The 24,798-nt window shown below is 55.6% G+C and overlaps 1 protein-coding gene across 1 annotated transcript; it reads right to left on the bottom strand.

Moving 5' to 3' along the window:
* Positions 1 to 1,865: 1,865 nt before the first annotated feature.
* On the bottom strand, positions 1,866 to 6,030 carry LOC308676686 (nucleotidyltransferase MB21D2-like; the record flags this gene model as incomplete). The annotated part of the gene is made up of 2 exons (XM_081342674.1): positions 1,866 to 3,872; positions 5,841 to 6,030. The coding sequence occupies 2 exons, from the start codon at positions 6,028 to 6,030 to the stop codon at positions 2,851 to 2,853; spliced, it is 1,212 nt and encodes a 403-aa protein (XP_081198800.1). The 3' UTR covers positions 1,866 to 2,850.
* Positions 6,031 to 24,798: the final 18,768 nt, after the last annotated feature.

Genomic DNA, 24,798 nt, shown 5'->3' with positions numbered 1-24,798 from the left:
AGTGCAGAGAAGAGCAACTAAGAGTATCCAAGGCCTGGAGTCTAAAATGTGCAAAGAACGGCTGCGGGACTTGGGTCTGGCTATAGAGAAAAGAAGAAATAGGGGAGACACGATAGCAGCGTTCCAGGATTTGAGGGGCTGCCACAAAGAAGAGGAGGGGGTCAGGTTATTCTCCAAAGCACCAGAGGGAAGGACGAGAAACAAGGGTTGGAAACTGACCAAAGAGAGAAGCAACCTGGGATTAAGGAGAAACTTCCTGACAGTGAGGACAATTAACCAGTGGAACTGCTTGCCACCAGAAATTGTGGGCGCTCCATCACTGGAGGTTTTTAAGAAGAGGCCGGACAGTCACTTGTCTGAGATGGTACTATAGGTTCTTCTGCTTGAGCGGGGGGCTGGACTAGAAGACCTCCAGGGTCCCTTCCAGCTCTATTCTATTCTAAATTTGTGGCAGTATTTCTCAAGCTTGGCCACTTGTGGACTTCAACTCCCAGAATTCCCCAGCCGGCAAACTTGGCTGAGTTGAATTCCATCTCTCTCAAAGTGGCCAAGCTTGAAAAACACCTTTAGCTAACAATCTGTTTGCTGCCACCTGCAGAGGCTCATGTTGGCCTCCTGCAACAGGCTGACCTGGGTGACCCAATCCCAGGTTAAGCTAGTGGGTTGTGTGAACGCAGCCTCAGGTGGACCAAAAGACAGAATAATAACAATCTAATAACAATCCAGGCCCCTTCGAAGCCTATTTGCTCTCCTTTGACAGCCATCAAAAAACTATTAATTTTCCCCGGCCACCCATTTACCTCCCCTGCCCCACCCCGGGATCCTTCCCCGTATCTTTCCCATGAAATTACCCACACCCACATCGCTTCTGGCAAATAAAATATTTATTCGGGACTTTAAACAAAGAATTTATCCCCAGGTCCATAAAAGTCTCTTTTCCAAGCCCAAACGCAACCCAAAAGTTTCTCTCGGGATAGATTTTATTTTACTAAGAAATAAAACATTTTTTTTCATTTTCTCTTTTCAAAATATTTAAAACGTCAGCGACTGGATAGGTAGCGCTCGTTAAAAAAATGATTTTGCATTGGAAACAGGCTATCACCTTCTCAGATTTAACTATAGCAATGTTCTGCAAACTTGGACTCTTTCGGGGGTGCGGACTGCAAGTCCCAGAATTCCCCAGACAGCAGGGCTGCAAAGGCTGAGAAACATTGAATAGTTAAAAGAGAAATAATTATTCTGAACTAGGATTAGTGTACGGCAGGGGCCTTCAAACTTGGCCCTTTTATGACTTGTGGACTTCAACTCCCAGAATTCCTCAGCCAGGCACACGTTCCTGGCTGAAGAATGCTGGGAGTTGAAGTCCACAAGTCATAAAAGGGACAAGTGTGGAGTCTCCTGGTTTAGGGATTCAGTTAATGATGGTGTCAAGGTTATGATTTAACAGCCAAACCGCTTATGTAATGATGTAATGTAACATAAGGTGGATGATACAATGAGAGGAATGAATCAGCAGGGACCGTATCTCTGTGTGTATCCCTTTAAGAGCCCGAGTACAAAAGGGAAGGCTTTTGCTGCTGTCTTCTTTCTCTCTCTCTCTCTCTCATCGGTTTCCTGCTGTAACTGCTGTGTATTGGAGTTTGCTGTCTCACCACATCTATGTTTCTTGTTCCTAGTGTATATCTGTATATAGTGTATGATAAACCACCATTTCATATAGACCACTGTTTTCTGTGTTTACTCCTGGATTATCTCTCAGTGCAATAAGACTGTGCACACTCTGACAGATGGCAACCTGGGACTGCAAGGGTGGCCATCATTATACGATTGCATCACTTAGGGATGAAAACGCTGGCTCCCATTGTGGATGTTGAGGACTACCCGTACTGGGCGTACAGCAAGGACAGAGAGAGACAGTCACCTGATTTCGGCACCAGATCTTGTAAGGTCATAATGTGATTTTTTTAAGGCACAATTTCAAGGTGGCGGAAGGCAGGACTGTTCCTTCCCCTGATGCCCTCCCTTTCTGGAGCTGGAGCAGGGGATGACAAGCAGTCCCCAACTTACGACAGTTCCTTTAGCGACAGAAGTAACAACGGCACTGAAAAATGGGGACTTAGGACCGTTCTTCACACTTACAACCGTTGTGGCATGCCCGTGATCCCGTAATCAAAATTCAGACACTTGGCAACTGACTCGTATTTATGATGGTCGCAGCGTCCCCCGGGGTCACGTGACCCTCCCTTGCGACGTTCGGACGAGCAAAGTCAACGGGGAAGCTGGATTCACTTGAGGACCGTGTGACTCACTTCACAACTGCAAAGGATTCCCTTTAATAATGGTGGCAAGCAATGTGATAAAATTCACCCCATAACTGACTCACTTAGCAGCAGAAATCGTGTCTCATTGTGGGTGTAACTTTGAGGACTAACCGTGGAACTCCCGTCACCCAGCTGGGGTGGCATTCTGGCATCACTGCAGAGGCTGCTGTACCCCGTTATATCCTTTCCTGAGGATTGTGCCCCCTGGGTGTCCCACAGCTGGCACCACGGTTCTGGCAGACGTTCAGTGTCCGGAAAATGGAGTCCAGTCCGCCTGGGTTCCGGTTCGACTTGCCTCCAGAAGTTGCGGGTGCCCCAACGCTGGAGGTTTTTAAGGAGAGCTTGGACAGATCGTTTGTCTGCAGCAGCACAGGGTCCCCTGCCTGAGTAGGGGGTTGGACTAGAAGACCTCCAAGGTCCCTTCCAACTGTCATTCTGTTTTTCTGTTATTCTGGATGGCTCACCTTTGACCTGAAGAATGCAAGGTGGGTTTGGCTCAGGGTGTCTCCCTGCTGAAGGAGGCCCACAGCTAGGAGTCCGCAGGGGCCGACAGCTGGCGCCGATATGCCTTGGCCCGCCGTTTAGCTTCCTTGGCCCCTTCCACCGCTCGGCAGAGGTACGTGGAGGGGTTGGCCCTCACCTGGGCCACCGCCCGCGCCAGGATCCTCGCGGCCTGGTGGGATACGCCGTGCAGGAGATTCCACCGGGGCAGGAAATAATTGGGGAGGTGACCCTTGGCCAGGCTGCCCGACAGATCATCCAGGACACCCAGCAAGGCGTGCGCCGCGTTTTCCTCCTGGGCCAGGTAGCGGCTGGGCAACCGTTCACAGGACCACAAGGCCAGGGTGAAGAGGTGGTACGGCTCCAGGCCCTGCAGCTCCCCCCAGGGGAGAGCGGCCATGATGGCTCGGAGGGACCACAGCAGCGGCAGAGGAAGGATGCGCCTCAAATGCAGCTCGCTCGCCGAAAAGGCAAGGTGCCAATCCGAGCCGGAAGCAGACGGAAAGAGGTAGAAGCTGGCGACCATGTCTTCATCCCTCAATTTGCCGTCCCAGAAATGTCCCTGGCTCAGCCATGGCTGGGCCACCTCGGGCCACCCCCGAAAGGCCACCACGGGGACGATGTCGTAGAGGACACGATAGGATCCGACGCAGATGATCACGGAAGTGACGCGGCCTCGAAGCTCGAGGCAGACATCTTTGGCCGCTGCGGAAAATGCCCGGAAAAACCATTCGGACACCAGCTCCGCGGAGAGGAAAGTCGGATCCCCACAGCTGCACTCGGACCAGCGTTGCAGGGTGGGGGCATCGAAAGGCTGGAGGCTGATCCGGGTGTGTCCGGGGGGGCTCTGCGTCATGTCCAACGTGACGGGCACGCCGGCCACGTTCAGAACTGGCACCAGGAGCGTGAAACTGGCATCGTAGTCACTGCCGGGAGAAAGCGGGCGCAGGGTGGTACAATCCACGTGGACTGTGCCCTGCTGGATCCCGCCAGAGAGAAGAAGGTAGCGGTTGACCGAGGGCAATTTTCCATCGGATTGTTGGACTTGACCTGCAGAGAGAACAAGGCAGCGGGTGGGCAAGGAACCACAGCTGAGCGAAGGCACAACTTTGGCAGTCAGGGGCGAAAGACTTGGTCTGCACGTGAAAATCCAATTAATCTGCTTTATTGCTAAAAGCCTTTGCGCAGGAATCTTCTAACTCCGGGGTCTTCAGACTTGGCCCTTTTATGACTTGTGGACCAACTCCCAGAATTCCTCAGCCAGGCACGCTGGCTGAGGAATTCTGGGAGTTGAAGTCCACAAGTCATAAAAGGGCCAAGTCTGAAGACCCCTGTTCTAACTAAACTGATCTATTGCTAAAAGCCTTTGCGCAGGAATCTTCTCAACTACCGGTTGGCACCTGCTAGGAGTTAGATCAGGGTCCCCAGAATTCAAGGAGGTTTGAACTTAGCTTGCTTATGGCTATGTAGGGATTCTAGGCTGATCCCTCTTTTGACTCCTCCCCCAGATTCTGGCAATCCTTCTTTGACAGGAAGGAGAACCAGACTGAACAAAGACGTAGGTGGACAAATCTACGTCGGGGGCTTTGCAATAGAAATATGGGGTCAAATTTATTTATTTAATTAAATTTCTATACCGCCCTTCTCCCAAAAGACTCAGGGCGGTGTACAGGGCAATAAAATGCAACATACAAAAGTTAAAAAGAAAATTAAATCAATTAGCCCTAACAATAAATAGTTAAAATAAACTCAAACCCTTAGTCCAGGCCGGCCTGTTCAAACAACCAAGTCTTCAGGTCACGGCGGAAAGAGTGAAGGTTGGGAGCCGTCCGGAGCTCAACAGGCAGCTGATTCCAGAGGGCTGGCGCGCCCACAGAGAACGCTCTCCCCCTGGGGGCCGCCAGCCGGCAATCCCTGACCGACGGCACCCTGAGGAGGCCCTCTCTGTGGGAGCGCACAGGACGATGGGAAGTGGATGCTGGCAACAGGTGCTCCCTCAGATAATCCGGACCCAAGCCATTTAGGGCTTTATAGGTCATCACCAGCACCTTGAATCTCACCCGGAGGGCAACTGGGAGCCAATGCAGCTCGCGGAGGAGAGGTGTTACATGGGAGTATCGGGAGACCCCCATCACAACTCGCGCGGTTGCATTCTGCACCAGTTGAAGCCTCCGAGTGGTCCTCAAGGGCAGCCCCATGTAGAGAGCATTGCAGCAGTCTATCCGAGAGGTCACGAGCGCATGAGTGACCGTACGTAGAGCATCCCGGTCCAGATAGGGCTGCAACTGGCGCACCAGGTGAACCTGGGCAAAAGCCCCCCTGGCCACAGCTCCTACACGGTCTTCCAAATTGAGCTGTGAGTCAAGGAGGACACCTGCACCAGGAAGTTATCCTCAACACACAACAGCTTGTTCTTAGTGACTGTTCAAAATTGAAAAAGGTGACCTGACCATTTTTCACACTGATGACTGTTGTCACTTGATCAAAATTCAGACGCTTGGCAACTGACTCCTATTTATGACGGTCGCCGTGTGCCGAGGTCCCGTGATCCCCTTTTTGCGACCTTCTGACAAGCAAAGTCCATGGGGGAAGCCGGATTCACTTAACAACATGTTACTCACTTAACGGCTGCAGCCATTCACAATGACTGTGGCAAGAAAGGTGGTAAAATGCGGCAGAATTCACTTAACAACCATCTCGCTTAGCAACAGAAAGTTTGGGCTCCACCGTGCTCATAAGTTGAGGACTACCTGTAGGTCACGATCCAAGTAGCTAACTTGGGCTGGGGAATTCTGGGAGTTGAAGTCCACATGGGTTGAGGTTGGTGAGGTTGAGAAACGCCCGTGCGGCCCTCTCCTCGGCTGTGTTTCCGCAAGCTAGCCCAAACAAAGCCTGATTCCACCAGGTTCGATGGCTTGAGCTCTCCAATTTGGGGAAGGGTCCGGGCTAAGGAAGCTGCGGCTCCGTCCCCAAAGCTAGAAGGGGTTTCCTCCCCCCCCTCCGGGCCCCCAAACTCACCCAGCAGCCAGAAAACCAGATCTTTGGCTTGGAACAATTCGGGGGCGTCTCCGCCCTGTGGGGTCCTGGCCTGGTACTCTTGGATGAGTTGGTTGAGCTCCGCAATCTGCGCCCCAGAGTGGAAGTCCAGGTCCGTGAGCGGCTTGGCGGGGGCCGGCTTGGGGGGCCGGTCCTCGGGAGGAGAGGCCATCCCGGTGTGTGTGTGTGTGTGTGTGTGTGTGTGTGTGTGTGTGTGTGTGTCTCAAGCCCCTTCCTTGCAGAAGGAAAAGTTAGTCAAAAGAGGGGATTAATCTAATCCACCCAGATTAGACCCTGAAACTAAGCAGGGTCCGGATCGGTCTTGGGATGGGAGACCACGAGGAGACCACCACCACCACCACCCGGGTTCTAGGCTTCACCAGGAAGCGGAGGCGGCGGAGAGAAGGACCGGGACGCGCCCACAGGTGTGGCCTCGGGGCATCCGGGTTGGAACAGGTGCGACGCGGCAGCCCCCTCCCTCCCCCCACGAGCCTCTGGGGCACCCCATCTCCTCCTTCCCCCCTTCCCCCCCCCCGCGTGGTCCTGAAAGGGCAGAAGCGGAGCGGAGCGAGTCCGGCGCTCTTTCCCCGCTCACCTGCGTCCACCTGGCCGAGCCGAAGCTCCACCCCCCGTGGGCGGCTGCCGCCAGGAACCCTGGGAGATGTAGTTCCAGCAACCTCATCCTCCCCCCTTCCCCTCCCCCGCTTTGAAAGCATGCTGGGAGGGGCAGCCGGCTCTCTCTCTACTTTGGGGGAAAGACCCCTCGAAAGGGAGAGGCTAAGGGGTTCCCCTCACAGCCACCCCCCCGTCAACATCCCCGGGAAATGCCCCTCTTGCAGCGTTCCCACGGCCGAGAGAGGCTCTTTCTCTTCCCTCTCCTCCCCCCCCCGGGGAAATTGCAATTAGCTGACCCCCTCCCCCCACCCCCAAACCCTCCGTAGTTGCGGTTTTAGGGGAACTAGACTCGTGTCCAAACGTCCGTTGCAAGGTGGCGGTAGCCTCGGATGTCTGAACGCTGTCTTGATTGGAAGTCGCAGCTGACAGCCGGTTTCCTGGCTCCAGAGCTTCCCGGGTGCTGGACTCCTGCCCCCATAAGCCTCAGCCGGGAGAGGGTGGGGAGGCTCAGTCCAACTCACTGCAAAGGGAGGGGGGCTTTGAAGCCCAGGCAGGCCATGGGGTGGGGGAAACAAGCCACGAAAAGATGCTGGTGGCTGGGGTGGTCTTTATCCAGGGTGAGGGGCCCCTCCTAAGAGGCTGAAGCGGGGTGTCTGTGTGTGTGTGTGTGTGTGTGTGTGTGTGTGTGAGAGAGAGAGAGAGAGAGAGAGAGAGGGAGAGGGAGAGGGAGAGGGAGAGGGAGAGAGAGAGATTACAGCGGTACTGGGGGGGGAAAGCAACTTTCCACCAGTCCTCGTACCTACGACCATTGCAGTGTCGTGACGGTCGTGGGATCAAAATTCAGGCAATCTGCATGTATTTATGACCGTTGGCGGCATCATGGGGGTCACGCAACGGCCGTTTTTGCATCCATCCCAGCCGGCTTCTGACAAGTGAGGTGAATGCAGGAGGCTGGATTCGCTTACCGACCGTGTGATTCACTTAAGCACGGTAGGGGTTCACTTAGCAACCGTGGCCAGAAAGGTTGTAAAAGTGGGCAGGACTCCCCTAAGAAATTATTTTGAAAGAATTCACGGCATTGATGTTTCATATTTTGACACACATTTTACCTTTTAAGTGTAATAGCTTTGTATTGCACTTTGTATGTGTGCCTGGCTGAGGAATTCTGGGAGTTGAAGTCCACAGGTCATAAAAGGGGCAAGTTTGAAGACCCCTGCTCTAGGGTCTCCTGCTTGGGTAGGGGGTTGGGCTAGAAGACCTCCAAGGTCCCTTCTGTCATTTGTTATGTTCCTGGATCCAAACAGCTCATCAGAATGTAAATTATGCTATTAGAGGTGCGCAAAAAATTATGCTCAAGTTGAAAGGCAGATAAAATCATCAGCATTAACACTGCTGTGCAAAACATTCTGTCCTTGGGAAGGAGCTGATTGACAGCTGTCAAGAGGAAAGAACCTGACTCTTTTGCATAATATGCTTAATTTCCTGATGAGCTGCTGCCAGCAGCCCTCCAGCATTTCCCCTCCCCCTCTTTCCCCATCCCCACCCTCAAGAAAATCAGGCAGGTGGGCAGGGCATTGGTGCTTTGGATGGGGAAGGGGAGGAAGGTCTGTGTGATTAATTGAGGTTTTTTGGGGAGGGGCCTTTGTTCCCTCAAGTTGGAGCAAAGATTGCCCTCCCCCAAAATTCTTGTTTAAGGCCCCTAAAAAGAAGAGAGAAGCTATCAGAAAGGGGGGGGGGGAGGGCGTGCTCTGTTGTGCTGTCCACTGATGAAGCTGTAGCTGCAAAAAGTGGATCAGCCACTAGGTGGCAGAAAAGGGTTTTCTGTCTCTTTACTGACCCCATGGTGGCCAGGCAGAGTATGGCACCCCAGCTTCAGTAGGCCTGCCAAAGGACTCTTCCCCGTGGGCCGAGAGGGGGCCTTGCTCCCCAGTTCCACCACTGTCCTGAATGGGGGCCACCGTCCATGCTGCACGGGTGTGCGCGCAGCTCCATTTGTGCGAGCGGTAGGCGCGCAGAGCCGCCACTCGTGCAAACGGAGCACCTGCACACGTCGTCAATTCGTGCAAGTGGGGACGTGCACGCCTGTGCGCTCAAGACCCAGTAGTGAGCCGAGTCCTGGGAGTTGGGGGCCCCTGACCTAATCTGTGCCACTTTGGAGGATTAACCCAAAACCAGGAGGGTGGCTGCGACGGGACGGGTTGAAGCGGTGTCTAGTTTTATGTGCGCCCTTTTGCGACACACCCTGGGGACACGCCTGGTTTGGCCGAGAGGCAGAGTGGATGTATTTGCAAAGACAGCTGGACCCCAGGTCAACTGAGCAGCACGCCATGGGGTTTTTATGGGATGGATGATGGATTGGCCTTTAATGTTCACTCCCCAAACCAAGATGTGCCCACTTTGGACAGCTGCAGATCTGTCCTTCCTCTCGTCTCCTCTTCCTCCTCCTCCTCCTCCTTCTCCCTGCTTTGCACTCGACGGTTTATTTGCTGCGGTACACCCAATCGGAGCCTGGCGGGGTCTCGGCCCGGGACAGCCGCTTTGTGCTGGCTGCCCCTCCTTCGGTTGGTGTGGTCCCTGTTTGCATGATGGTGTTGACCACATTATGGAACCGGGGGGGCCCCCCGGTTGGGACTTGCAGCTGTTGCATCGCGGGGGTCGGGGTCTCCGATTCTCGTGCTCGGCGCGACTCACGCGCTTCGCGCGCTTCATGCTCTGCCTGTTCATCCTGGCTGTGTGTCCGTCGCCGGTGGGCCCTTTCAGGGCTCGGCGACCGACTCCCCGGTGGGGTCTGAGGGTGGACAGGGTAGATGTATACTCTGGCAGGACGCCGGGAGACTGGATGGTCTGCCTCCTGGCCGCTGGCTATGGAGCGACGCTGTGGCTCCCCCACCGGGGTCCGTACGTAGGGTTCAGCAGGCACCAAGGTGTTCCGCCGTTCCTCGGTAGGGATAGTAACAATCTGGTCGGAAGTCCCAACGGCAACATCCCGGAAACGGGGGGCAGGGTAGGCCGAGGGGGCCGAGGAGGTCCGGGGCCTGGGCCGGTTGTCACATTCACAGTTGTAATAACAGGGTGAGCTGCATGGCGGATAATCAGGATACGAGTGTCGGTGACGGTGTTCCCTGCATCGGAGGTGCCCACTGTCCAAATTCATGGTGACCTTGACCGGCTCCAGGGTACATTGGAGACAGCGCCGTTGCGGCGATCGGCTTCGTCGCCGTCGCCGGCATGGGGGATCATCTTCGGAGAATTGTATCGATGGCTTTCGGGGGTAGACTTTCTTCACCGGGCGGACGAGAACCGGAGATTTTTCAGGTTCTGAAAAAAAAAAGAGCCATTGTCAAATAGTCACCTGGGAGCAGGAGAGGCTGAGCTGGGCGCTGCCATGTCAGCATCAAAGCCCTTTGGCGTCTGGGCAGCCTCCGTGCTGAGGACACAAAAGCCGGAGAGATTTTGCGAGTGAGGCAAGACCTCAGACCTGTCGCAAGGGAGTCCTTTTTACGGAGTGTCTTCGAGAAAATGTGTGACAGTTAAAAAAAAAAGTCTTTTGGGTTTACAGGCAATCCTCGACTTACGACAGCTCATCTAGTGACCGTTCAAAGTTACAGTGGCACGAATGTTTTTCAAACTTACCGCCATCTCCATGGTCACGTGATCGAAATTCAGATGCTCGGCAGCGGAGTCATATTTATGACGGTCGCAGCGTCCCGGGGGGGGTGTCACGTGATCCCCTTTGGTGACCTTCTGACATGCAAAGTCCATGGGGGAAGCCAGATTCGCTTAACAACCCTGTTACTCTTTCAAGAACTGCAGCGATTCCCTTACAACTGGGTCAGGAATGGTTGTAAAACGGAGCCAAACTCGCTTAGCAACTCTCCAGCTTAGCAACAGAAATTTTGCGTTCTATTTTGCTCGTAAGTCAGGGACTACCTGTAGTTTCATTTTATGTGCGGGTGGGTTGTGTGGGTTGCAACTTACTCTTGAGATTCTTAGGATAACAAGGAGGCGAAAATATTCCAATAAGCATTCCCTTAGGAACACAACTTTGCCATTTGTTTACACCGCACACTTACCATTGTGCTATATAGCTTCGTTAACTGATGTTTTTATCTGCTACTTAAACCAGGGTGCAATCTGTCGCGCTTCGCCATTTATGGCAGCGGTTTTACCCGCTTGCTTATCTATTTACAAAAGAGATAAAACTGCATACAACTAAAATGTTGAGAGCCCTTCGGAAGCTATTAATAGTTCTTTTAAGAAGCTGGTGCTGCTTTACTGTTGTATTTTAAAGGGTAGATTTGCTGTTCAGCACCCTTGGGCAGTCTGAATCCTGCTGCAATCTTGAAGCCAAGTGGGCAGAAAAATTCTAAATAAATAAACATAAAATAAACCACCAAACAGGCAGAGGCATAGAATATCAAAATCATGTGAAGTATTAGTAAAAAAGGTAAAGGTAAAGGTTCCCCCGCACATGCGTGCTAGTCGTTTCCGACTCTAGGGGCCGGTGCTCATCTCCGTTTCATAGCCGAAGAGCCAGCGTTTGTCCGAGGACGTCTCCGTGGTCATGTGGCCGGCATGACTAGACGCCAAAGGTGCATGGAACGCTGTTACCTTCCCACCGTAGTGGTCCCTATGTTTCTACTTGCGTTTTTACGTGCTTTAGAACTGCTAGGTTGGCAGAAGCTGGGACGAGTAACAGGCGCTCACTCTGTTACGCGGCACTCGGGATTCGACCCGCCAAACTGCCGACCTTCTGATCGACAAGCTCAGCGTCCTAACCCACTGAGCCACCGCGTCCCTGAAGTATTAGTACCTCTCTATAAATCCTTAGCAAGGCCACACCTGGAATACAGCCTCCAGTTTTGGTCGCTGCATTACAAAAAAATTATTTTTTGGTATTTTAGTATTTATTGCCCTGTTCACTGCCCTGAGTCCTTCGGGAGAAGGGCGGTATACAAATTAAATAAAATAATAATAATAATAATAATAATAATAATAATAATAATAATAATAATAATAATAATAATAATAATAATAATATAAAGTTGGAAGGGACCTTGGAGGTCATCTAGCCCACCCCCCTGCTCAGGCAGGAAACCCTATACCATTTCAGGCAAATGGCTGTCCAGTCTCTTCTTAAAAACCTAAAAATAAATAAAATAAATAAAAAAGACGTTGAGACTTTGGGAAAAGTGCAAAGAAAAGCAACTAGGATGATTAAAGGCCTGGAGAGTGAAATATACGAAGAACGATTGCAGGAATTGGAAACATCCAGTCTAGAGAAAAGGATGGACTAGGGGGGACATGGTAACAGTCTTCCAGTATCTGAGGGGCTGCCACAAAGAAGAGGGGGGTCCACTTACTCTCCAAAGCATCAGACAACAAGACAAGAAACGACGGGTGGAAACGAATCAAGGAGAGAAGCAACCTGGAATTAAGGAGAAATTTCCTGACAGTGAGGACAATTAACCAGTAGAACAGTTTGTCTTCAGAAGTGGGTGCTCCATCACTGGAGGCTTTTAAAAAGAGACTAAAGGTAAAGGCTCCCCCGCACATGCGTGCTAGTCGTTTCCGACTCTAGGGAAAGGTGCTCATCTCCGTTTCAGAGCCGAAGAGCCAGCGCTTGTCCGAGGACGTCTCCGTGGTCATGTGGCCGGCATGACTAGACGCCAAAGGCGCACGGAACGCTGTTACCTTCCCACCGTAGTGGTCCCTATGTTTCTACTTGCGTTTTTACGTGCTTTAGAACTGCTAGGTTGGCAGAAGCTGGGACGAGTAACAGGCACTCACTCTGCTACGCGGCAATCGGGATTCGACCCGCCAAACTGCCGACCTTCTGATCGACAAGCTCAGCGTCCTAACCCACTGAGCCACCGCGTCCCTGCAAAAAGAGACTAGACAACCCTTTGTCTGAAATGGAAGAGGACCTCCTTCTTGAGCAGGGGGTTGGACTAGAAGACCTCCAAGGTCCCTTCCAACTCTGTTAAGATCCAGAGAGATGGGCTGAATGGAGAAGAGTTCCACGGCCTCTTCCAGCTTTATGCTTCTCTCTCTCAAGTCAAGCACCTTCACCTACCTACTTAGCCTACCTGGATTGTAGCAGGCGGGGTGTGTGTGTGGGGGGAGATAGCTCCCTTAGGAAAACCACAATGCTGGGTACAATGCCAGGAGAGGAGAGGAAGGGGCTTAGCAGCACAAATTGGAAGAACTGAAGGACCAGGTTGGGAGCAGACCCTGCTGGAGAAAACCTCCATGGCCACACCAATCGATGGCCCAGAGTCCATTCAATCGTGCGCCCATGTTTTTTAAAAATGTTTTTTTTTAAATTAAACATATTAATTTTGAAAGGAGACGAGAGCTAGGCCTAAGCTTCAGGGTGGCGTCAGGAAATAAAGGCTGGAGTCTTTACATTCCAGCCCCCCACCCCAGTTTCTGCCATCACTACCGCCCCCCCCCCCTCACCTTTGGTCACAGTGGCCTGACCTCCACATAGTTTCCCCACGAAGCAGCAGAGGTAATAGCAGATCTGGGAGGAAAGAGGGAGAAAATTTGATTTAATATATTTTATAGAACACAAAGCGTTGTTCGGGGCAAGGGGTTTGTCCGTTAATTTTTTACACCGCTCATCTTACCCTATTGATTCTGGGTGATAGGGAAAACCATATAAAATATGTGAATAAAAGCAAAAAATTTTTTAAAAAACAAGAAAACATAATTTAAAAATTCTTTAAAGACAAGAGACTTTTAACTTCGAAGTGAAATCACGGTGTAAAATTCTGCAGCGATGCTCACTGGGTAGAACTGGGCTCTGAAGCTACTAGGCACCACTGCCTGTTCTTAAGACAGGACTACGACTCCCATGGGGCTTCAGCCCCCCAATCATCTAGACTCCTCCAACAGAAAGACTGGAACCCTTCCCCTATTGCCTCCTGGGCAGTGTTGGCAAGTTACACCCTGTAGTACAGCTAGTCCTCGACTTACAACAGTTCATTTACTGAGCGTTCAAAGTTACAACGGCGCTGAAAAAAGAGTCTTATGACTATTTTTCACACTTACGACCGTGGCAGCATTCACCAGGGTCATGTGATTGACATTCAGATGCTTGACAACTGGCTCATATTTATGACGGTGGCAGTGTCTCTGGATCACACGATCCCCTTTTGTGACCTTCTGACAAGCCAAGTCAGTGGGGAAGCCCGATTCGCTTAACGACCACGTGACTGACAACTGCAGGGATTCAAAACAGGGCAAAACTCACTTAACCAACGTCTCCCTTCGCAACATAAATTCTGGACTCCGTTGCAGTCGTAAGTCAAGGACTCCCTGTATTTGATTGCACCACGGTGGATGGCGTCTTAACTCTTTCAACCGTACTCTGTGGGCCCCCTGCCGACAGCCCCCCCAAGCCAAGGCCCCCGTTGGAGGCTGGGGCCCCTCACCACAGTGGCCAGCTTGAGGGCCAGTTGCACCACCAGGATCAAGGCCAGCAGGACAGCCACCGTCTCGTGGAGCTCCAGGCAGCAGCCCTCGGGGGGTGGGTGGCACAGGAGGCTGGTGTCCCCCATGGGAGAGGCGACTGGGCCAGCAGCTGCCCGGCTAAGCCCCACATCCCCTCTGCCCCCTTGGCTTGGCACAGGGGCTGCTGGGCAGGGCTGGAGGCCGGGCTGGAGAGCCCTGGAGGGGTTGGCCCAAGCAGGGTTTGTGATGCAATTGAGCCACACACACCCCCAGGGATTGTGAGGTGGAAGAGGCCGGAGGTAGGGAGGGGGGGGGGTCAGACTGGGCCACTGGTGGCTCCCCCCCCCTCTGTTGTCCCCTTCAGGCCACCTGCACACCCATCATGCTGGACTGGGAGGTGGACAGAGAGAACTCCCTGGCAGTTGGGCACTGGGATTGCTGGCCTGGACCACTGACCTCCTTCCTTCCTTCCTTCCTCTTCTCCTTCCTTCCTTCTTTCCTCCCTCCCTCTTCTCCTTCCTTCCTTCCCTCGCTCTTTTCTCCGTCCTTCTTTCCTCCCTCCCTCTTCTCCTTCCTCCCTTCCTTCTTCCCTCCCTCTTCTCCTTCCTTCCTTCCTTTTCTCCTTCCTTCTTTCCTCCCTCCCTCTTCTCCTTCCTTCCTTCCTCCCTCCCTCCCTTTTCTCCTTCCTTCCTTCCTCCCTTTTCTCCTTCCTTCCTTCCTTCCTTTTCTCCTTCCTTCTTTCCTCCCTCCCTTTTCTCCTTCCTTCCTTCTTTCCTCCCTCCCTTTTCTCCTTCCTTCCTTCCCTCGCTCTTTCTCCTTCCTTTCTTCCTCCCTCCCTTTTCTCCTCTTTCCTTCCTTTTGTCTCTTTCTCCCTCCTTCTCCCCCTTCCCTTTCTCTTTCTTCCACCTCCCTCCCTCCCTTTTCTCCTTCCTTCCTTCCTCCCACTCTCCCTCCCTCCCTTCTCTCTCTTCCTTCCACCTTTTCCTTCCTTCTCCCGTTTCTCCTTCTTCCGCCTACCTCACCTCTCACTTCCTTCCAGCAACAAAGAAGACACCACAGAGGAGCCCCCCCCTTGCTGGCCCGGAGTCCCCCCTCCCTGTGCAGGCGCACTCTGCCACCAGATGGCACCAGCAGGCTGCAAGATAGAAGCAGTCGTCCTCCTCGGGACCACCTTCCAAAGCCCCCTCCCCTCCAAGCCAATTTCTAACCTCCTCACCCCAAAATCCAAACCACTCTAGACCAGGGGTCTTCCAACTTGGCCCTTTTATGACTTGTGGACTTCGACTCCCAGAATTCCTCAGCCAGCGTGAGGGAACTATGGCCCTTTCATGACTTGTGGACTTCAGCTCCCAGAATTCCTCAGTCAGCGTGAGGGAACTATGGCCCTTTTAGGACTTGTGGACTTCAGCTCCCAGAATTCCTCAGTCAGCGTGAGGGAACTATGGCCCTTTTAGGACTTGTGGACTTCAACTCCCAGAATTCCTCAGCCAGCGTGAGGGAACCATGTCCCTTTTCTGACTCGTGGCCCTGCTTACTCTCTTATAATCCCTTCCTCTACAATCTCTCCACTTTAAGGGATAGGTGAAAAACAAAACAAAACAGGCAAGGCCGGCTGAGGAATTCTGGGAGTTGAACTCCCACAAGTCATCAAAGGGCCACGTTTGAAGACCCCTGATCTAAATCCACAGAAGACAGGGCAGGAGGGCGGCGTCAACCTCCCTCCGTCCAGTGCATTCCCACAGAGAGGGCCTCCTCAGGGTGCCTCCGATCAGAGAATGCCGATTGGTGACCCCCAGGGGGAGAGCGTTCTCTGTGGGCGCGCCAGACCTGTGGAACCACTTGCCGGTTGAGCTCCGGACGGCCCCCCGACCTTCGCTCCTTCCGGCGCGATCTAAAAACCTATTTATTTGAGCAAGCCGGCCTGGTCTGATGGGTTTGGGGTTGGGTTTTAATATGGTTTTAACTATTGTATAGATCGGGCATAAATCATTTAATTGTTTTTAACTTTTGTACTTTGTTTTTTAACGTTTATTGCCCTGTACACCGCCCTGAGTCCTTCGGGAGAAGGGCGGTATAAAAATTTAATAAATATAAATATATTATTTGACTTTTCTGCCCCTTAAATTCTCTCCTAATTCTCTCCTCGGACAGATCCGGAGGTGGGTCAGCCGGTTTAAATTCTGGGCCGGGAGGCCGTCAAGGTTAAACGCTGGCTTGGCACAACCCCCGGCTCACACACGCACGTCCTCTACACGTCCGCGTGCAAAGGGGCACCGGTGTGTGTCTTTTCGCCAGGGGTTTTCAATCCCAGAGAAGCTCGGGGTGGGGGGGGAGGGGCTTTGTGGTGAATCTTCTTCCTAATCCTCTTTTTCACACCTGTGGGCCAGGTAAGGGCTTCACAAACAGGTCCTGCCAGCCCGGAATAGCAAGCAGCCCTCGCGTTGCCACCTGAGAAGGTGCGAAGGTGCCCAAGAAGAGAATTGGAACCGTGCCAGCTGGAGGGGGGGCAGTAGGTCTTGGCTGGGGTGGGGGGGCAGCATCAGGGCAGGAAGAGAGGAAGGTGGGAACTGCAGGTGGTTGACAGGAAGGAAGAGGTGAGAAGTATTTGCTAATGAGATCAGCCAGGCCTCCATTGCTCCCAGCTCTGGGCCTCAGGGAGGTGGGCAAGGCAACTCTGGAGGAAAGGGACAAAGGGGACACGTGTGTGTGTGTGTGTGTGTGTGTGTGTGTGTGTGTGTGTGTGTGTAGATGGGTGTGTGTAGCTGGGGAGGACCTCCCCCCCCTTCCCCAGAACAGGAGCAGGTAACTCTGCTGCCTCACCCTGGAGCTCTTTGCAAGTGAAAGGCTGGACTTCTCCTTGGGAGGAGGGGGGAGGAGGAGGAGGAGGAGGAGGAGGGATGGAGAAGTAGGAGGAAGAGAAGGAAGACAATTAGGAGGAGGAAGAGGAAGGAGGAGGAAGAAGCAGAAGGAAGGAAAAGAAGAAAGAACAGAAGGAAGAAGGAGAAGGAGGCTCTTAACATGTATTACCCTGTTCACCGCCCTGAGTCCTTCGGGAGAAGGGCGGTATACAAATAAAATTATTATTATTATTATTATTATTATTATTATTATTATTATTATTATTATTATTATTATTATTATTATTATTATTATTATTATTATTATTATTATTATTATTATTATCCCATCAGGTGCCCCCCCCAGATCCATGGCAGGGGCACTCCTGTCCAGGAAGTGCCCCCCCAGGCCCCTCCCTGCCTTCTCCCTGATCCCATTTCCAAGGCCGGGCCCAGAATGGGTTTGCCATGTGACTTAACAACAACTGCAGTGATTCGCTAAAAAACGGTGGCAAGAAGAGTCACAAACTGAGGCGAAACTCACTTAGTATTTAGTATTTTATTAAATTTGTATACCGCCCTTCTCCCGAAGGACTCAGGGCGGTGAACAGGGCATATATAAATAAAAAATACAAAAATTAAAAGAGAATTAAACAATTGCCCAGATAAAAACAGTAACAGTATAAAAACCCATTAAAAACCCTAACGTCCCCCATCAGGCCAGGCTGGCTTGTTCGAACAAATAAGTCTTCAGATCGCGTCGGAAGGAGCGAAGGTCGGGCGCCATCCGGAGCTCAACCGGCAGCTGATTCCATAAAGCCGGGGCGCCCACAGAGAAGGACCTCCCCCTGGGGGCCACCAGTCGACATTCTCTGACCGGAGGCACCCTGAGGAGGCCCTCTCTGTGGGAGCGCACAGGGCGGAGGGAAGTTGACGCCGGCAGCAGGTGATCCCCGAGGTACTCCGGACCCATGCCATGTAGGGCCTTGAAAACCATTACAAGCACCTTGAACCTCACCCGGAAGACAACTGGTAGCCAATGCAGTTCGCGGAGCAAAGGTGTGACATGGGAGTACCGGGAAACTCCCAAGACAACTCTCGCGGCCGCATTCTGTACCAGTTGGAGCCTCCGAGTGGTCTTCAAGGGAAGCCCCATGTAAAGAGCATTGCAGTAGTCCAGGCGAGAGGTCACGAGCGCATGAGTGACCGTACACAGGGCATCCCGGTCCAGATAGGGCCGCAAATGGCGTACCAGGCAAACCTGGGCGAAAGCCCCCCTAGTCACAGCTACTATATGGTCTTTCAGGGTAAGCCGTGAATCTAGGAGGACTCCCAAGTTGCGAGCCCTATCCAGGGGGGGTAAAACCTCACCCCCATAGAAAGAGGTGGAATATTTTGAATGTCCCAGGATGCCGGAATGCACAGCCACTCAGTCTTGTCAGGGTTGAGCTGAAGTCTGTTCCTCCCCATCCAGACCCGAACCGCCTCCAGGCAACGGGACATCACATCAAGGGCATTACTGGGGTGGTTTGGGGTCGAAATGAAAAGCTTAGCTTAATCTCGCTTAGCGACAACTTGCTCGCTTGGGCTCAGTTGCCGTCGTAAGACGAGGACAGCCTGTATGTCCTTGACCTTGCTGGGGCAAAGCCGGCTCCCTTGGAAGGCAGGGGGTCGGGCTGTCCGTGGATCTGCCCTCTCCTGGGGGCCGGTAGGATGCCGGTATAGGATCTCCTGCTTGAGCAGGGGGTTGGACTAGAGGACCTCAAAGGCCCCACGGAGCTCTCTTGTTCTGTATTCTACCTTGGCCTACTTGTTGCTCATGTTCCAGCGTCGGTCGTCTCCTTGAACTTCACCGGCTGGGCTAGATTTCAGGCGATGATAAACCACGACTGGTGGTTTAGGATCGCAGGAGGGCAACGGTGGCTTATTTAACAAGCCACGGTTAATCTAATTCACCTGTCGCCTGAGAGTCCAGCCCAATTTTCAGCTGGGGCTTCCGTTCTTTCCGAAAGATGAAGAAGGCCAGCAACATGGACCATTGGGGAGAAATCTTCTTCCCCAACCCTCGGCCCTCCAGGTGGTGGCGCTACAACTCCCAGGATTCCCCCGTTCTGGAAGCAGAAGCCCCCACGTGGTGGGGGAGGGACACCAGATCAGGGGGGTGTCCAGCTGGGTGGACGTATGTCCAGAAATTGCAGGGCCTGATCAGTCAATTGATGCTCAGTAGACCCCTAGCAATGAAGAACCCCCCCCCCATTAGCACACCGTGCCAAAGCCTGACTAGGTTCACAACAATCTGGATTCAGCGCTTGTCCAAACCCCAACTCAGGTGCCCGGTTGGGTGCGAAGAAGGTTCGGACCCCGGACAGTGCGACAGATGCCCACCTCCCAGGCCCCACTTGCCAGCCAGCCCTCTTTCTGCATCCAGAGCCGGTAACCCCCCTCCCCCCCTGAACCCCGGTTGTCTAGCATAGGGAAGGGTCCGGCCGTCCCTTTGGGAGCGAGACCCTCCTCAATGGCCCCCACCTCATCCTGGAGGGGCTCGTCGGCCTTCAGGAGACCCCACCACTTGGGGTTCTGGACCACGCGGCTGGCCTGCTTCTCACAGGCACGCGACCCCCCACCCTCTCCAGAGGCGCCCTCTCCTCACTCGCTTCCAGAAAGGGGTCCTGGGCCTTGAAGGGGTCCTGAGCTTTGGGGGTGCGGGGTTCTATCGGCGGCTTTGTGCACCCCCCGCCCTCTCCCGAGGCGCCCCCTCCTCACTCGCTTCCAGAAAGGGGTCCTGGGCCTTGAAGGGATCCCGCGCTTTGGGGGTGCAGGGTTCTATCCGTGGCTTTGTGCCCCCCCCGCCCTCTCCCGAGGCTCTCCCTCCTCACTCGCTTCCAAAAAGGGGTCCTGGGCCTTGAAGGGGTCCTGAGCTTTGGGGGTGCGGGGTTCTATCCGCGGCTTTGTGCCCCCCCCCGCCCTCTCCCGAGGCTCTCCCTCCTCACTCGCTTCCAAAAAGGGGTCCTGGGCCTTGAAGGGGTCCTGAGCTTTGGGGGTGCGGGGTTCTATCCGCGGCTTTGTGCCCCCCCCCGCCCTCTCCCGAGGCTCTCCCTCCTCACTCGCTTCCAAAAAGGGGTCCTGGGCCTTGAAGGGGTCCTGAGCTTTGGGGGTGCGGGGTTCTATCCGCGGCTTTGTGCCCCCCCCCGCCCTCTCCCGAGGCTCTCCCTCCTCACTCGCTTCCAAAAAGGGGTCCTGGGCCTTGAAGGGGTCCTGAGCTTTGGGGGTGCGGGGTTCTATCCGCGGCTTTGTGCCCCCCCCCGCCCTCTCCCGAGGCTCTCCCTCCTCACTCGCTTCCAAAAAGGGGTCCTGGGCCTTGAAGGGGTCCTGAGCTTTGGGGGTGCGGGGTTCTATCCGCGGCTTTGTGCCCCCCCCCGCCCTCTCCCGAGGCGCCCCCTCCTCACTCGCTTCCAGAAAGGGGTCCTGGGCCTTGAAGGGGTCCCGCCCTTTGGAGGGGGGGGTGCGGGGTTCTCTCCGTTGCCTCGCGCCCCCCCACCCTCTCCGGAGGCGGCCCCTCCCGCGCGGGCCCGGCTCCCCCCGCCCCCCGCGCGGCTCCCGCCCCCCGCCCTGACGCGGCGGCTGATGCGGGCGGTGGGCGAGGCAGGCGGCGGCGGCGGCGGTGGGGGCGGCCGGTGCATCCCGCTCGGCTCCTCCGCGCTCGGCCTGGGCGGCCCCGCTGCCCGCAATCCCCCTCCCTCCCCCCCGGCCTTGGGCCGAGAGCCGCCTGCGCCCGCCCCCCAGGATGCGGGCAGCGCGCGTCGAGGGCGGCGGAGGCGGAGAGCCCCGCGCGGCGGCTGCACCCCGAGTCCCGGCCGGCGAGCGCGGAGCCCAGAGGCGGCGGCGGCGGCGGCGCGGCGGCTGCTTCTCCTCCTCTTCCTCCTCTTCCTCCCGCGGCGGCTGCTAAGGCCGGTAAGCAGCGACCGAGCGGGCGAGCCAGGGCCGAGGGACCCCCCCCCGCGACTCTCCATTTTCCTGCGCTCCGAGCTCCGGATGCCCCCCCGCGCTCAGCCTCTCTGCTCTTCCCCCCCCCTCCCCGCAAATCCGCATCTCTCCTGCCTCTCTCGTAGGCTGGAACCCCCCCACCCCCCAATTCCCCCTGGCGTGGAGCCATTGGGGGGGGGGAACCGAGGCCCCGAGTGCTCCCTCCACGCGCTCGCCTCGGGGGCCCCCCCTTCCCAAATCAGGGCAGCCCTTCCTCCATCCTTTCCCTTCCGAGGAGACTCTGCTCCCTCCCCCCCCCCCCGCGGCTCGATTTCCCCGCGGACAGGTGGCTTCTGAAGCCCACCCCCCCACACTTCGCTCCCGCAATGATGGCTCCCCCCTCCCTCCCTCCTTTCCTCCCCCCCCTTTCCCACTTCACCCAGCTGCCGGCCCCTCCGTCCATTTTGCCTCACCTCCCGGACACCTGGACATCATTGGCCGGCTTCTCCCCCCCCCCCCCCATCATCCTTGGGCCCGCCCGCTGCCCCCTCCCCAGCCTCCCTTCCCTCCCCCTCTTGCACCCGGAGCCGGCCGCCTTTGTCCCCCAGTTGGCATCCCCGGAGGCTGAACGTGGCTTTGGCGGTGGGGGGGGGGGGCGCAGCGAGCGAGGTGCTGACACATAAAACACGCTGCCTGGCGAGGCGGCCCCTCCCTGCCGGTGGAGACCAGAGCGGGCTTGGGGCGCCGAGCGGAGGAGGGCGTTTTTTTGTGGGGGGGTGTGAAGTGGGGGAGGGTTGAAGGGGGCGGGAGGGAGGGAAGAGCAACCGGTCGGAGCGACGGGGAGGCAGAGGGAATGGGGGGGCGCAGAGTCGAAAGGGGGGGGGCGTGTGACAGCAGCAGCAAGGCCTGTGTGTGTCTGTTGGGGGGGGGCTTCCGGAGCCCCAAAGGAGCGGGTGGGGCTTGTAGGGGCGCTGCAAGAGGGGGGAGGGTCTGGAAACCACCCCCCCTCGCCCCACTCTAGATGAGGCTTTGCTGTTCCTGGAAAGATGGAGGGTGCAGGTGGGGGGGAGGGGTCAGAAGCAGAGAGAGAGCCCCCCCTTGTGATGAGAAAGCCTTTGCCACTGGGGGGGGTCCTCATCCTGTCCAATGGTTCCCCCCCCCCCTTTTGCACCTAGAGAAGCATCTATGCGAGGTGGTTAGGCTTTCATGCTTTCCTGGGTGGAAAATCTCAGAGTCTGCCTTGGGCAATTGGGGGGGGGCAAAGCAAGCAGAAAATCCCCCCTCCCCACTTGTAAGGGGTTCCAGCTTGGAGCTAGAAAGGCCAAATGGGGTGTGGAGGGGAAATCCTTCCCCCACTTTGTCCCAATTGTAGGAACTCAAAACACCTTTTTCATATTCACTCAGGTCTGTGTGTGTGTGTGTGTGTGTGCACCCCATTTTCAGGGCCCTGCAGGAACTCCTGGCTCTGGGAAAGCGGTCCTGGGTTCAAGGCCTTACGCTTGGCCTGCAAAATGTAGACAAATACCTCCCTTTCCTGCCTCCCGACCCAAACATTCAGAAATTGCTTCTGGGCATCCTTACCTCAAAGTGTGGGGGGGGATTAAATTAAGGCTGAGCTGCCCAGGAAGATCAGCCCCGCTTTTCCTGGGGGGGGGGCAGCTTCAGACCCTTCAGCTTCTCTTATCTCTCTCCCCCCCCCCCTCCTCCAGGCTTCAAGGAAGTCTGTAATTGAACACATGTCCTAAAAGGAGATTTGCAAAAATCCTGGTTGGTTTGAAGCTTGCTGGCTGTTTGGTGATAGGGTGAGTTGCAGGGTGTGGGCTCCTAATAGAAATTTAATCGATTAAAAAATAATAATAATAATAACAACCGCACGGGTAAATAAATGGGGTTCAGGGTGTGGGGTGGACCCTGGAATGGGCTTGATTAAGGAAACGGGCCAAGGGTTTGGAGCATTCAGGAGCTCCTGACCATGTGCAGTTTTGTGCTTGCCCCATTGGAGAGCCCCTCCCCATCCTGTCGAGGCCTCTCCAGCCAGCCTGGCTGGGGATCCTGGGATTTGTGGCCCCAATCTTATTTGGAAGCAGCTGATCTCAGTTTCTCACTAGGGGGGAGGGGGAAACAGATGTGGGGGGGCTCAGAGCCCCCAGTCTGCACTCATGTGGTTTCAATTGGGGTGGCCTTAAAGCCAAGGAAGCTTTGGTCCCCCCCCCTTTTCCACCTGTTTTCCCCCAACTCCACCAAGTTGAACAAAATAAAGGGGGGGGGCTGTTTGACCACAGCCTGAGTAGCCATTTATGGGCAATCTCTGCCTCCCACCCCCCTCAGACAAAGCTCTTGAGGTAGAGGGAAGAACAAATAAGGATTGGGACAACCTGGCTGGTGAAGCTGGTAGGGCTTATGGGGTGTGTAGTCCCCCAGGCCTGCAGGAGGCCTGCTTCTTTTTGATTGGAGACTGCAAAAGGGTGTTGGGGGGGGGTTTAAAAGAACCCTCCCCCCCAGCTCTGGTCCCAAAGCTTTGCAACCCAGATTTTAAACCCAGAGTCTTTATCCCTGCTTGGCTTGGCCTCCGGAGGCCTCCAAGAATTCCGGGCTGGGGGCTGTCGGAGAGAAAGTGGACCCACCGATGGGGGGGGACTGTCTGATTTTTGAGGCGGGGGGGGGGTCGAAGGAGGCAACGTAGTCCTACTAGCTCCGAAGCTCGGGCATTCTGGGAAGAGACGGGCCCTCTCTCCCGCCCTGAGTCGAGGGCAGTCTATCTGCTCCTGGCCGGGACCTGGGAGATAGGGCGGGGAGGGGGCTGGCTGGCTCCCCCCTTGCCGAAAGCCTGGCCCTTGACTGGCTGTTGCTAAGAAAGCCGCCTGGGAGGCAGCGCGGAGGATGAGAGAGGAAGGGCGGAAGGCAGCCCCCCCCCGCCTCTTCCCCCCCCCCACTCCCCGTTCTCAGGCCCGCTCAGCAGCCTCCCGGCGTGCCGGGGCTCCATGTCGCAAAACGGGCGCTAAGGCACATCTGGAGTCCCGGCACCTCTGGAGGGGTAAGGGGTTGATGGAGACTGGGGCGAGGGAGGGGGGGGGGTTGTGCCTGGAAGGGGAGAGAAGGGAAGAAAAGGGGGAGGGGGCTGCCTTTGTGCTCGGCACAAAGCTGAACCCTGGCGCCCCCCCACCCCCACGTCCCGGGCCTGCGGGTGGGGAGCCTCTTCCCAAAACCGGAGGTGGGGGAGGGGGCTGAGCAGGAGCCGCGCTGCCCCTCCCCCCCTCCCCGTTTCCAAGCCTTGGGGACCCCCCCCAGCATCGCGGGCAGGGGGGTGTCCGCCCCAGCCTCCGAGGCAGGGACGGCAGAGAAAGAGGGGCGGCTGGTTCGGCTTGCCCCCCCCCCGGCGCCCCACATGTGCCGAGAGAGCAAGCCCGGGTCTTTCCAGGCAGGGAGGGGGGAATTTAGGGGTCCACCGCCCCATCCCCTCTTCCTCCTCTCTGCCGGGTGAGCTGTCCATCCTTCCTGGCGCGGCGCGTAGTAACACCGGGGGTTGGGTGGGGGGGGGGTGGCTGCTTTGCCGCGGAGGGGGCGGCGGCAGATGGGTCTGGGGGTGACTCCTGTCCCCCTTCCAAGGAGGGGGCCCTCGGGGGGGGGCTGGGCCACCCCGCTTGTCTTGCCTTTGACGTCCCTCTGTACGTGGGTACGTGTCGTGTCTCTCTCTCTCTCTCTGTGTGTGCTGGTGTGGCGCGCGCGCGTGTGTATGTGTAGCGCGTGTTCGCGACGTGTGTGTCCCTGCAGTGTGCTTGCGTGTGCCGGGAGAGGGAAGGATCCCCGGATTGGCAGCCCTGAACCCCTGAAAGAGGGCCAATCGGGAAGCTTGAAAGGCGCCCTGGAGGAGGGGGCTCTTGGCCCGCGACCCCCCCCCTGCATCTTGGCATCCCTCCGCTCAAAGCCTCCATTTGTGGCACACACAAAAATCCAATTTAGTGGCCTGGCCGGTCAATATTTTTCCTTCCAGGCTTCTCCCGCCCCTCCTTGAAAGCCCCTCCTTTTGCCGCCTCTGGGGGTCCTGCCTTCGGCCCACCCATCATCCC

Source organism: Vipera berus (assembly GCF_964194415.1).
Source record: "Vipera berus genome assembly, chromosome: W".
Classification (NCBI taxonomy): domain Eukaryota; kingdom Metazoa; phylum Chordata; class Lepidosauria; order Squamata; family Viperidae; genus Vipera; species Vipera berus.
This window is presented reverse-complemented; position numbering and strand designations above follow the sequence as displayed.